The sequence below is a fragment of the Camellia sinensis genome, chromosome 13 (genome assembly GCF_055761805.1).
Source record: "Camellia sinensis isolate YWXY chromosome 13, ASM5576180v1, whole genome shotgun sequence".
In the NCBI taxonomy this organism is placed as follows: Eukaryota; Viridiplantae; Streptophyta; class Magnoliopsida; order Ericales; family Theaceae; genus Camellia; species Camellia sinensis.
In genome coordinates, this window is record NC_138973.1 from 96985642 (window position 1) to 96999444 (window position 13803).

At 43.0% G+C, this 13803-nt stretch overlaps 2 protein-coding genes across 2 annotated transcripts; both read right to left on the reverse strand.

Moving 5' to 3' along the window:
• Nucleotides 1-1481: 1481 nt before the first annotated feature.
• On the reverse strand, nucleotides 1482-2153 carry LOC145805577 (uncharacterized). The gene is made up of 2 exons (XM_082900742.1): nucleotides 2096-2153; nucleotides 1482-1984 (listed from the first exon to the last, which is right to left on the reverse strand). The coding sequence occupies exons 1-2, from the start codon at nucleotides 2151-2153 to the stop codon at nucleotides 1482-1484; spliced, it is 561 nt and encodes a 186-aa protein (XP_082756868.1).
• Nucleotides 2154-12415: 10262 nt separating this feature from the next.
• LOC145805578 (uncharacterized) lies at nucleotides 12416-13076 on the reverse strand. Its single transcript, XM_082900743.1, has 2 exons — nucleotides 12837-13076; nucleotides 12416-12727 (listed from the first exon to the last, which is right to left on the reverse strand). The coding sequence occupies exons 1-2, from the start codon at nucleotides 13074-13076 to the stop codon at nucleotides 12416-12418; spliced, it is 552 nt and encodes a 183-aa protein (XP_082756869.1).
• Between the last annotated feature and the right edge of the window lie 727 nt (nucleotides 13077-13803).

A 13803-nucleotide genomic window follows, 5' to 3' on the forward strand; every position in this document is an offset into this window, starting at 1 on the left:
TGACAAGTAAGGCATTTGGACACAAAGGATGCGTCATCCCACTTCGTACCCCTCCACCAAAACTGACGGCTAAGGTCACGATACATTTTGGTGCCTCTCGGATGTACCGCAAGGCGTGAGTGGTGGAACTCCTGAAGCACTTCTTCTCTACAAGATTCAGGCACAAATAAACGGTCTAGGTAACGTACACTCTGATCTGAGTGAATTTTCAAACCCTTCTCTTCCTTCCCGTTGGAGATTCTATCACGAATTAACTCTATTTCCTGGTCTCCCCATTGTGCTTCTACAACTTTGCTAATCAAGGTAGGTTGAGCACTCAAGGTGAACAAAGTTGCACCCTCTTCAGACTCACCCAATTGCAATTTAAATTCTCCGACTTCACCCAACATAGCCCACTCCCAAATGGCCACACTTGCCAAGCTATTCACAGTTTTTCGACTTAAGGCGTCGGCCACTACATTGGCCTTCCCCGGATGATAGTGTAACTCAAAATCATAGTATTCTAAAAACTCCATCCACCTCCGTTGATGCAAATTCAAATCCTTTTCGGGAAAAAAATATTTCAAGCTCTTGTGGTTAGAGAAAACTTTGAACTTCTCACCATACAAGTAATGCCTCCAAATTTTCAAGGCAAACACTACTGCGGCTAACTCTAAGTCGTGGGTAGGGTAATTCTTCTCATGAGTTTTCAATTGCCACGAACCGTAGGCCACAACCTTTCCCTCTTGCATCAAAATGCAACCAAGCCCATCCCGAGACGCATCACAAAAGACGGTGTAACCCAAACCCCTCTCCGGAATGATCAATGCCGGTGTCGTGGTCAGTCTAGTTTTTAGCTCTTGAAAGAACTTTTCGCAAGCTTCACTCCACACAAACTTAACCCCTTTCTAGTCAATCTAGTCAAAGGCGCGGCTAGTCTAGAGAAATCCCTCATGAAACGCCGATAGAACCCCGCCAATCCCAAGAAAGTCCAGATCTCAAAAATATTTTTAGGTTGCTTCCAATCTTGTACGGAATCTATTTTCGAGGAATCTACTGTTACTCCCTCTCCTGACACGACGTGGCCCAAAAACTTCACCTCGGTGAGCCAAAACTCACACTTCTCAAATTTGGCATACAATTGGTGCTCCCTAAGCAAGCCAAGCACTACCCTCAAGTGAGCCTCATGTTCTTCCTCGGAAGTCGAATAAATTAGAATGTCGTCCACAAAGACGACCACAAAACGGCCCAAGTACTCGCTAAATATCCGATTCATCAAATCCATAAAAAGAAGCCGGCGCATTAGTTAACCCAAAAGGCATTACGAGGAACTCATAGTGGCCATAACGCGTACGAAAGGCCGTTTTCTGGATGTCCTCCTCCCGAACTCTCAACTGATGGTACCCCGATCTCAAGTCTATTTTGGAGAAGCAACAAGACCCTCTAAGTTGGTCAAATAAGTCATCTATTCTAGGCAAAGGGTATCTCTCCTTAACAGTAACTCAGTTCAACTTGCGGTAATCGATACACAACAGCAACAACCCATCCTTCTTCTTTGCAAAGAGAGTCGGCGCTCCCCAAGGTGACGTACTAGGGCGACTGAAGCTCTTGTCTAAAAGCTCTTGGAGTTGAGTCTTCAACTCATGCAACTCCGCAGGTGCAAATTTATACGGCGCCATGGAAATTGGTGTCGTTCCAGGCACTAAGTCGATGGTGAACTCAACCTCCCGGTGGGGTGGCAAACTAGTAAAGTCCTTGGGAAACACTTCTGGGTATTCACACACCACCCTTGGCAACTCAACTCGAATCCTGACACTCTCACTATCCAAGAGTGTAGCTAGAAAACCGCTAAGCTCATCTCTACCACTAGGATCAAATACCGGCGACAGGACCCGATCACTCTTGTCCCCCAGAAAGTAAAAACAATCTCCACTTGAGGTGCACACTGTGACCCTCCGACGAAAACAATCAATCATTGCCCGATATGAAGTCAACCAATCCATGCCTAGAATGACATCAAAACTGGACATGTCTAGCAACACAAAAGCAAACAGGAGTCTATGCCCGACAACCTCTATCTCACAATCACGACACCCCCGGTCTAAGTCAACTGTACCCCCAACTGGTGACTCTACTCTAAGTGAAGACGCTAGCTGTGCCACTTCTAACCCCATTGCAGATGCGAATGCAACAGATATGAATGAATGAGACACACCCGTATCTATCAACACACCGGCCAGAGAATTGCACACACCCCTCACAACTGAGGATCCCGACAACTGCTCTGGCACGGTGACAGCATACACACGCCCCTATGGCCTCTGATCAATCCCCTGCTCCTCCCTCGGAGTGTAGGCCTGCTGTACTGACTGAGCCGAAGTGGCTCCCTGATGAACTCGTGAAGCCTGTGCTGAGTGAGCCTGCTGGTGGCTCTGTGTCTGCCTAGACCCTGAAGCGCCAGATGCGCCTCCCAACTGTGGGCATGCTCTCTTCATGTGCCCCGACTGACCACACTAGAAGCAAGTAGGCCCCTGGCTCCTATCCTGAGACTGACTCTGAGATCGGTTAGATAGTGGGGGTGGCAACATCTGCTGTCCTCCTTCTTTCTGCAGACATGCAAAGGCCTTGTGACCCGATTGGCCACATTTGAAGCAAGAAAACCCACTCAGTGCACTCTTCCCCGAACCCGCACTAAGTAAGGGGAAAGTGGATCTAGACTGCTGCGGCTGGGATTGGGATGAAAAAGTGCTCCTGCCCTTCTTGTTAGGCCTAAAGTCCCCCTGAGACCCTTGACCTCTAGACCTCGAAATCCAAAGTCTCTCCTCCTCGGCCTCCACAATAATCTCTACATGTGCAGCCGCCTCCACAAGGCGATCATACTCTCGGATCATATTCCTGGCAACCTTGAACAGAATCTTCGTCCTCAGCCTTTGCTTGAAGTCAAAGCAACGACGCTCCTCTGTCGCTACCAATTCCGGTGCAAACCGGGACAAACTAGAAAAGGCCGCTTCAAATTCGGCCACGGACATGTTTAGTTGCTTGACTTGGAAGGCCATCACAAATGCCTCCCATGTTGGTGCTATCCGGCCCTTTGCATACTTCCACCATTGGCCGGCGTCACCTTTGAGGTAATAACTAGCAAGGGTCACCCTCAACTCGCCATCATCTATATGGAGCATATCAAAGGTCTTCACGGTTTGTTCCAACCATACGTCCGCCTTCTTTGGATCGGGCCGCCATGTAATTCATCCGGCTTGGCCCTTAGAAACTCCGTCGTGAGGAAGCTAGCTCTAGTCTCTGCTACATTCTCCCTTGCTTGGGTCTCCACCCTCAAAATGTTCATAGATTACCTCAATGCCCCAGCCATCTCCTGGGCTAGAGCCCCCATTGCGGCTTGGCAGGCTTGCCCTGGTACCTCCGCTTGCCCCATTGTTCGGCCATGTTAGCTTGGCCTACATCTTCTTCTTGCACTGGTACTTCATGGACCGGTACTTCGTGTACACCCCGGTGTCCCCTACCACGCCTTCTACCCCTACCACCTCATGTTCGGATCCTTTCAGACATCCTAATTGAGAAACAAAAGAGACAAACTTAGCACACAATTCCAAATGTGCTCACAGCTCGCCTCGCACGTTAGACTAAAGCAATTACACGTATCCTACCACATAAACAATTTAATTCACTCCACATAAGCACGTAGTCACATAAACACATACGAATTATCCTTTAGTGATGAGATTCATCCCATGAAAAACCAAGAATTCTTAGTAGAATGAGTATTGATCAGGAACCCTTCTATTAAGACCTCAAGGAACCTAACAGGCGCAAATAACATCCCAAAAGTCTAATCCCATACCCACATAACCACATAAACATGCTGTCACATAATCACAAAGGCAAAACATTTCCTAGTCATGCGAAATGAACCCATTGTGGTATAACGATCACTTCCTGCGAGCCCCAAGTATTCAAACCCGGTTGCTTTGATACCAAGTTGTATCGCCCCGAAAATAAACCAACATGATCAACCCACATTAATTAACATCCACTAAGCCATGACAATGAACCATCCATCTTTACATAGAAAATGAGAGAGTTTATACAAAAGTTCACATGCGAATATATATTCAACGATAAATGAATCACTTGAATCTATAGCATGTGAGGCATCTAATCTCAAAACAATAAAATGCCCTTAAGGGCTTACATCTTCTAAGGCAGTAGCCCAGTTACATAAAATGGTCTCTCGGACCCAAACATATTAGCCCTTGGCTTACAAAAATATCACGACAAAATAAGAGCAAGACTACTCTTCACCAAAATACATCCACACCCTTAGCTCGGCGGGATCACAACATCTTTACCTACACCAAATCCCATAGGGGTGAGCATAAAGCCCAGTAGAGAAGTGTCACAAAGTATATATGGTTATACTTTTTCCTCAACACAAAAGTAAATGTAAATGCAATGCTATGCCAAGGTTAATCAATGAGGAAAAATATTCATTTGAAAACATTGTTCCAAAATCACCATGTTCTCAATGCTATCATGTGATTTCATCAATTTCAAACTTCCAATATTAATTCAATAGGGGCGTTAAATACCACACTGGTAATCCCTAGGCTGGTGTCTGCAAGTAGGCCCAACAAGCACTACCAAACTGTCATTTTTACCGGTGCGAACCGGAAGGCTCGACACCTATCCGTGCGGTTTTCTGGTCTTTCACCATGGACACTCAGTCCAACTTATCAAAGTTCATCTACACCCCCTATCCGGACTTACCACGTATTTACCCCATTCACATTACCATATTTCTCATACAAATCCTTTTCTGTCATGAATGCAAATTCCTTCGATTTAGAACCACAATGCACAATAATAAATGAAATGGTTTGTAATGCAATAGTTTCCATAATTTATAACATTTCTTCATGTTCAAAATCTCTACGAGAATGCCACATTCACAATTTCCCATTTCTTTCCTTCATTGTCTTTCACAACTCAACAATAAACCATCCATTCGTACCATAATTCCCTCATTTCACAAGTCATAGCAACATAGTCTCATTAAGGTCCACATATGAAAATTTTCAAAAACAATTTCTCCATCTCATTATATATAAAAGATTACCATTCTTGCAAACACATTATGGAATTTATACTCAATCAACCTCTATTCAAAGAAAGAAGAAAATATTTTATGAACATCTTCCAAATTCTCCAAAAATCCCTAAATTTCTAGGGTTTTTACCAAAAATCAAACATACCCATCCCTGTAAAGAAACCCCATAAAATCATCCTCTTAAGTTGAATGACTAAACAAGCCACTAGGAATTTAATAAAATGATTTGAGATTAAACCCATTTTGGAAACTCTAATTTTTAGATCACAAAAATCAAAATTGCCACTAATCCTTCAAGGAAACTTTTAAATCAACAACAACAATACATAACCTATACATATATAACTCAAGAAATCCCTACCTCAAAGTAGAAGCTCAAAGAAGAAGATGAGAAAAACCACAAGATGCTCCAAACTCATATTTTCTTGGATCAAAAGAAAGCCCACGCCAAACTCTAGCCTTTTTGTAAAGGATGAAGGGTAGGAAAGCTTTAGAACATGGAGTATTTTTAGAGAGAAGGAGTGAGAGAGGGAGAGAGACTCGGATCTAGGGTTTTGGAGGAAGAAGATAATGAAAGAGGGGTAAAATTCCTGCTGCTGAAATCTGATAAATGCGAATGCTCGAGCAACCAGACACAACGAACGAACCTCGCTCGAGCGCAAGAAGCTTCGCTTGAGCGAACAAAGTAGGACTTCAGGTCTACAACCCACCAATGCAGATGCACGCTCGAGCGCAAAAATGCTCGCTCGAGCGAAGGACTACAGAGCTTGCATGAGCATGAGAAAGCTCGCTCGAGCGAAGAATGCCACTCTTCAGGCCTAAAAGAGATGTAGACGCACGCTCGAGCGCAAAAATGCTCGCTCGAGCGAAGAGACACACCAAACAAGGCTCGCTCGAGCGCAAGAAATCTCGCTCAAGCGAAGAGATAAATACCCAAGGCTCGCTCGAGCGCAAGAAGCCTCGCTCGAGCGAAGAGGCAAAAACCTGGGCAGCAACCACTTGCACAAACTCACAACCAACCTGTTCCAAACTTGCTCAACACATACCGAAGCTCAAATATAAGGAAAACAAGGGTGGAAAAACAAGATATAAACTACAACAGTCAACCACGGGTCGCTGTATATATGGTTTAATTCTTGAAATGCATTATATATACATTCTGATTTATACATTGTTCTTGGAATTTTGAACCTTTGCAGCTCTAGCCCTAATGGCTAGAATTTATGGCCTTGCTTAATGGAAATTTGATGACCCTATTAATGTTAGCCTTCCCTACAAGTATAAATAGAGAGCCTATTGATGTTAACCTTCTAAAGAAGGCTCTCCCCTACAAGTATAAATAGAGGCCTTTCCCCTTCAACTTAATACGTTGTTTTTAGAGAGGTTTTTTAGTGATGGAAAATAAGATGGTGTTTTGAGATTATAAAATTGGAGATGATCTTTATACCAAAGAAAATTTTCCTATCTTCTTTTTGCTAGCCTTTTTTTTTGCTCTTGTTAGAGAGAGAGTGTGCTGCCGTTGTCAAGTTTGCCGACACTATTCAGAAGGTGCTTCTACATGAGCTGGTATCGATCATCGTATCTTGGGAGCTAGATGCCGGCGTACCTTCAACACCCATCGGGAAGCGTTTAGGGAAACTGTGGTATCACAAAGGATTCAATTTCCATTTCTTATCTTTTGTTCTTCAAACTTTTAGATTTAAATTATTTCTTTTATATTGTTTTGTATGTCTATGTAAGTCCGTCTTGTAATATGTTCCATGATGTAATCTATTATTTTGTATTTCATTCTTTAATTAAAATAAAAAAAAATGTTTTGTCATTTCTATGTAATTTATTTTTTATATTTTTCTAGTATTATTATGAAAAAAATACCAACAATCCTAACCCGCTTAGGTGTAGGTATCGCCACTTTTTGCAAGACACCCCCACATTCATAAGAAATTATATGGAGGCCTATGGCCTTTCCATAATTCATATGGGGTCTTGTCTTTTTTTTTTTCGAGGAACCTTATTCAGAACATAATTCGCGGAGAAAATTGTTCCCCGCACATGTTTTGTGGTAGTCCAGAACTAATCAATATTACATTTATCATTGTAACAAGCCCGCGGGGGGGACCTCGCTACAGCTCGGACTCAATTTGTAGTCACGGTTCTAAATCTGAACCAAAGAGTCCAAATCCGGCAAATCGTTTTGAGAAAACAGATTTTTGAAAGAAGTGCCAAACATGGACTGCTTTGCCAGATACAGAGTCGCCACCTAAATATTTTATTTTGGAAAATTTAGGAAACCCTGACTCGTTGCCAAAGGCCACGTGTCCGTCATCACCAAAGTTGCCTCGGCTCGGGAACTTGGGTACGATTGGGGAAGGTCACTTCGTGAGCACCTCCGCTCGCCCGGTCATAGGCCGGCCTCTACTAACCATGATATCTAGTTTTGAAAACATTGTATGTTCTTATTCCGGTTATTAGCCTAGGATACTATATGATGCGCACAGCATACAAGTATAGACTGGATCACCTGAATTGGAACAAAACATTTCATGTTCGCTTTTTGAAAATGGTTTGCCACCCGCAAGTAGGCTTAAAACATTTGATGATTTATTCCAATTTAAGTAACCCAACCTTCACCCACAGGCATTCAGACAGTTATATCACATAAGCAAATAGTCTCATGGTAAGCATGCTATTCATGGCAGTCACTCACACGCATGCAAGGATGCTAAAGCATAAAAACTCACCGAGTACTCCAAGCCAAAACAGAAACTACATTAGAAATCATGCATGATCCTAAGGATACAGAAATGCATAATGCAACACATGCAAAAATGCAAACTATGGCAGGCTCGGCTATGCTAAACATGGCATATGGAATGCTACAGCTAACATATATTCAATTTGGAATTGAAAATACAATGCAGTTAGTATGATGCGCCGAGCCCGGTGCATGCAAAACAGATGAATGAATGCAAACATGCTATCATACTGTATGCTAATTGAAATATGCCCTAATATAACCATCATAAGCAGGTAAATAAAAGGGAGAAAGACGTGGGGTTGGAAGGCATACAACACACACACGCACACTTATTACAGTTGTGCCCTCGCGCAGAGGGTCCGAATAAATAATACAGTCCCAAATAAAAGAATATTACAGTCCAAATATTACAGTCCGAATAATATACAAATTCGTAATTAATTAACAAATCAACTAAGAAAACTGTAAAACTGGCGTGCAAGCCAGGGACTGCCTTGCTTCTGATGAATGATGTATATTTAGGCTGCTTTGCGCGGAAATCCACCGGGATGCCCCAATTAGCCTCTGTTTAGCAGTTTTTCTTGAAACGCGTGCCAAGTCCCGAAAAGTTGCTGATTCTTCATTTTGCTGCAACAGAGAGCAGGAAAGGGGCATAGCAATGTATTTTCACAAATATATGTATGCCTCGATCCTCGTGCCACCAATCACGCATATCGAGGCATGATGGCCGAGGAGTCGAATTGCATAACTCAATATAGAATGAATGCACGTATAAACACAACAAGAACCTAACTCCATCATGGATGATCCGGAGTGTCGGTGACTAGGGAATTGAGACACACACTCGGAGTACGAAATGCACCTCGTTTCCCGTGCCCGGGCTAACTCCTATCCTGAGCACGATGCAATATGCATGACATGCATTAAATGCAACTAAGATACAATCCTAACATACGCAATGCTATGGAATGACATGCCTCGAAATGCGTGCATATGGGCACGCAAACCGAGGAAATGCATGAATGCGATCTAAGATACAACTTAGTATGCACTATGCTGTGAAAATGAGATGCCTCGAAATGCGTGCACACGAGCACGCAAACCGAGGCAATGGCATACGCAATGAAAATGACATGAAAATATGATATGGACTTATACCAACATGAGAGAGCCTCAGCCACACTCACATAGGATGCCGGTGAATGAAAATGAAGTGCCTCGAAATGCGTGCACACGGGCACGCAAACCGAGGCAATGGCATACGCAATGCAAATGACATGGAAATGACATGAAAATATGTTAATGGATTTTCAGCAATGAAATGTGGGGGAAAACAGCCCCGAAATGAGGCGAAAACACACCCGATGCATGGAATCTCTCCCGAAATATGAATTTTGGCATCCGAAATGGCCTATAGCTATACCAAACATGCACAATATGGACATGCAATGAAAATACAGAAGCAAGGCAATCCCAAGATAAGAATTTTTCCAGTTCAAAACATGGCCAAACAGCAAGCAAAGATAGGGCAACGATGGCATGCAAAAATGGCCCTAAACATGAGATTATGAAGCAACTCATAGCTGCTGTCCTCAAACAGGTTAGGGCCCTTTAACAAAGTTGAAGAGGGGCCCAAAATATGATGTTTTCCAGAACTGTAAAAACCCCAAAAACAAACACAGGTATGGCTGCACTCCCATGCAAGAAAAAGGGCCAAAAGGTGGCCAAAGAGGCAAGTGGTATATGCAAAGCCCAAACTAAAAAATTCCCTTCTACAACATTGAAGAGGGACCAAAAATATGACTATTTACAGAACTGTAAAAACTCCAAAACAGTATAAAAACATGCTAGAAATGCAATGCAAAATGAGGCTCAAAGAGGCTATAACACAAAGTATACAAAATATTCCACAAACGGCCAAAGACCCTTAATGAAACATGAAGAATGGGCCAAAATAAGACTATTTTCAGAACTGTAAAATGGCCAAAAACAAAAGCATGATAGGCTAACAAAACATGCAAGAATGGGGACCAAAAGAGAGATATAACATGAAGTGGCATATGGAGGTCCCAAACCATGAAAGGCCCTAAATGAAACATGAAGAATGGACCAAAATGAGACTATTTTAAGTGCTGTAAAATGGCCCAAAACCAAAGCACAATAGGCTGCCAAAGCATGCAAAAATGGGACCAAAAAGGGAGTATAAAGGAAAGTATAGCATGGAGGTCCCAAACAGTGTTTATCCCTTCTTCAATGTTGAAGAGGGGGTCAAAATAAGCCTATTTACAGAACTATAAAAACTCCAAAACAGATCACACACAAGCTAAAAAAACCATGCAAGAAAACAGTATTTAAGAAGGGTATTGAAGCAAGTGTAATGTGGGGGGCTCAAACAGGGTTGAGCCCTTAAGAAAAAGTGAAAATGAACTCAAAAAAAGGCCACTTTCATTTATGGCCGGAACTCAAAGCAAAAAGCATATATGGTTAAGAAAAGTTGCAAAAATAAGCCCAAAAATGGTGAAATAGCAACTCACCCTTGTAGACCAATCTTTGGTTGCTTCTTGGACCAAGTTGTAGCACCTTTAGCCTTTGAGAAGCCCTCCTTGTTGCTGGAAATGGGGTGGTGGTGGTGGTGCTTGGTGGTGATGAAGGAATGAAGTATAGAGCTTGGATATTTTTGAGGAAATGAGAGAGATAGAGGGAGGTTTGAATGTATATGTTTGAAGGCAATTTCTCTAACCCCTGATACAAGTGTTGGCTCTTGGTTATATGGACCAAAAAGAGGGGCAAAAGGTGGGGGAAAAAGGAGGTAAGCTTTCCCCCACAAAATATCCCCCGGATATAGATATTTTCTGGGGGATAAAGCCATACAGCTGTAAAGTGAACAGTGTGAGGATCATGGCCGGCCATGTATTTTGGTTGCAGGTGGCCGGCCGGCCACACCCCCTAGCCGGCCGGCTAGGGGTCAAAAGGGTCAAGTTGGTTTAGTGGCCGGCCACCACATAATGGTGTCCTCCCATGTGTCCTCAACACAACCCTGTGGTTAAAAGTCCAAGAAAGTGGCTCAAGGGTGTTCAACATTGGCTCGGAAGGAGGGGTTCAAAAGGGTCAAGAAACATTAGTGGCCGGCCACCAACTTTTAGGGTCCTCCCACGTGTGTACATCACAAGTATGTGGTTCAAAGTTCAAGAAAGTGGATCCAAGGTGTTCAACATTGGCTCGGAAGGAGGGGTTCAAAAGGGTCAGGAAACATTACTGGCCGGCCACCAACTTTTAGGGTCCTCCCATGTGTGTATATCACAAGTATGTGGTTCAAAGTTCAAGAAAGTGGGCCCAAGGTGTTCAACATTAGCCCGGAAGTGTGAAAAACGGGCATCGGAGGGCGTCGGATGGTATATAACTGGTTGCTGCAATAATTACTGGCCTCCCACCCTTCAGTGACCTTCCCAGTGATAAAACAGAGGTACCTGCCAAAAATGAACGAAAACCGTTGCAAAACGAATGTTCGGGGGCCAAAACGCGCAGTTCGAGGTCCCGAAAATGGGCTGTTAAGCACTGAAAATGGCATTCGGCCACGAAGTGGGTTTCTCAGACCCCGGTGTCCCTCAAAAGAGAGTAGAAAGGAAGTATGCCAAAAATCAGAACAAACGGAGATGGTTAGGCGGTCCCGAACCGAGGCACACGGCCTGACGGCTCCGAAAACCGGGAACCGGACCCCGAAATGGGCAAAATGGCCTGCGGCCACAAAATGTAGCCCACGGCCACTGAGAGATGGTCTACGGGACCTCTCCCTCCCCTCAGAAAAAGAAACAGCAAAAATCGAGCTTGGTTTGCAAACCGAGGCAAGGCACAGAAGAGGGTTCGGAAGTCCGGAGGCAGGGCTCACGGCCGCGACTCTGAAACTTCTGAACGAGCACATTATGCAACATCACCAAGCGCTCAATCGGTGACGTCTGAGTCTTAAGGTCGGTCAAAAATGGGCTGTCTACAATCATTTCCTGATCGATGGGAGAAAGGCATTGTGGTTTGGTAGATAATCTCGTTTTCAGTACAAGTCTCAATAAACGGCGATTCATACTCACCACCATGATCGCTTCTCAATGCCTTAATCTTTTGGGTTAATTGATTCTTAACTTCATTCTTATAAGGAATAAATTTATCAATAGCATCATCATTACTTTTAAGCAAATACACATAACAATATTTAGTGCAATCATAGACAAAAGTAATAAAATACTTATCGCCACCTCGGATTTGTATGAACTCTAAGTCACACACAACATTACGCACTAAATCTAAAGGCTTGAAACTTTTTTCAATCGGATGAAACAGAATCCTAGTCAACTAGCTTATACACAAGTTTCACACTTGTGATTTTGATTAATCTTGAAAGATGGTATGTGATCTAACTTGATTAATCTACACAAAGAGTCAAAATTCACATGACCTAATCTATGATGCCATATACTAGATGACTCAAGCATATAAGCAAAAGATAAAGCATTCTCATTAATATTTGGGATAATTGTCATTATATTTAACTTAAACATACCACCCTACAAATACCCCTTACCCACATAAACTCCACTCTTGGTCAAGACGATGTTATCGAATTTAAAAACCATGCAGAAACCATGCTTACTTAAGAGGGACACCAAGACTGTGTTCTTGCGAATGTCTTGCACAAACATGACATCATTCAGAGTTCGCCCCTTTCCTAAATTCTTCTTTAGGACCACCTTTCCATTTCCCTTGATGGTCGAGGTTGCAAAATTTCCCATGAAGAACTTCTCGCTATTTGTAATTGGCTCAAAGCTTGTAAACAATCGCTTCTCTGCACAAATGTGGCGAGCAGCACTAGTGTCCACCTACCATTCCCTCATATTAGATCCCACCTACTTTAGTGACAACAATGAAAATATGCATATCATCTACATCTTGGGAAAGACCCTCCATTTCTGCTATGTGAGCACGAACCTTGTTCTTGAATTGCTTATTTGGCTTGTGGTGGTCAGTAGCCCTATCTCCATCGCTTCCACAATTGAAGCACTTACCAAAAAACTTATAAGTAAATTCTTGCTGCTTGTAGACCGGCCTCTTCGAGGCACCACCTCTAGGCTCCAACTTCGAGCCCTTGTTCACAGGTTGCTTCTTTTTAACCCCTAAAGCTTGGCCATGCTCAACCACATTGGCCTTGACAGTGAGGGTACTCCCCATTTTCTTCTTGTTATCCTCTTCAATTCGGAGCTAGACAACGAGCTCTTCGACTATGATCTCCTTTCGCTTGTGCTTCAAGGGGTTCTTGAAATTTTTTTAGCCAGTAGACAGCTTCTCTATCAAAGTAGTTGCTTGGAAATATTCACTCAGGAACATTCCCTTTGCATGAATATCATGTAGCATTACTTGAAAATTTTGGACCTGGCTAATGACAATTTTTGAGTCCACCATTTTGAAATCAAAAAGCCAATCAACGACAAATTTCTTTGCCCAGACATTCTGAATTTTGTATTTATTGTCCAAGGAATCCCCTAACTCCTTCGTCGACTTCTTAGCATAATACACATCGAAAAGCATATATGCCAAGTCGTTGAGAACATAGTTCCGACAAGCATCCAGAGCCATCAGCTTCTATTTATCTTACTCATTCTCCTCTATGACTAGTGGATCCTTACTCAAGAACCTTGCAAAATTAAGAGTAGTTAAGTAAAATAGCATCTTCTGCTACCACCTCTTGAAATTCACACCGGTGAATTTCTCTAGGCGGTCATAATAGTTAAGCGGTCCCCTCGAAACAGAATCATGAATCACCACAGGGTCCATAGCAGCGTTGATCATAGGGGTTAGCATTCTAGTTGATATGGGATTCGGATTCCCACCATGATTCATAACTCCGGTACTAGTTGCTGCAGCATCAGTAATAGTTATCATTTTTGAAAAAGACAAT

Bases quoted from the DNA above. Each gene is read 5' to 3' on its own strand.
- LOC145805577 (XM_082900742.1), bottom strand. From the start codon at position 2,153: ATGGGGTTAGAAGTGGCACAGCTAGCGTCTTCACTTAGAGTAGAGTCA. The intron at 1,985-2,095 runs GTACAGTTGACT...ATGTCATTCTAG, and splicing joins AGTAGAGTCACCAGTTGGGG to GCATGGATTGGTTGACTTCA.
- LOC145805578 (XM_082900743.1), bottom strand. From the start codon at position 13,076: ATGGGGAGTACCCTCACTGTCAAGGCCAATGTGGTTGAGCATGGCCAA. The intron at 12,728-12,836 runs GTTCGTGCTCAC...AGGGAATGGTAG, and splicing joins ATAAGCAATTCAAGAACAAG to GTGGACACTAGTGCTGCTCG.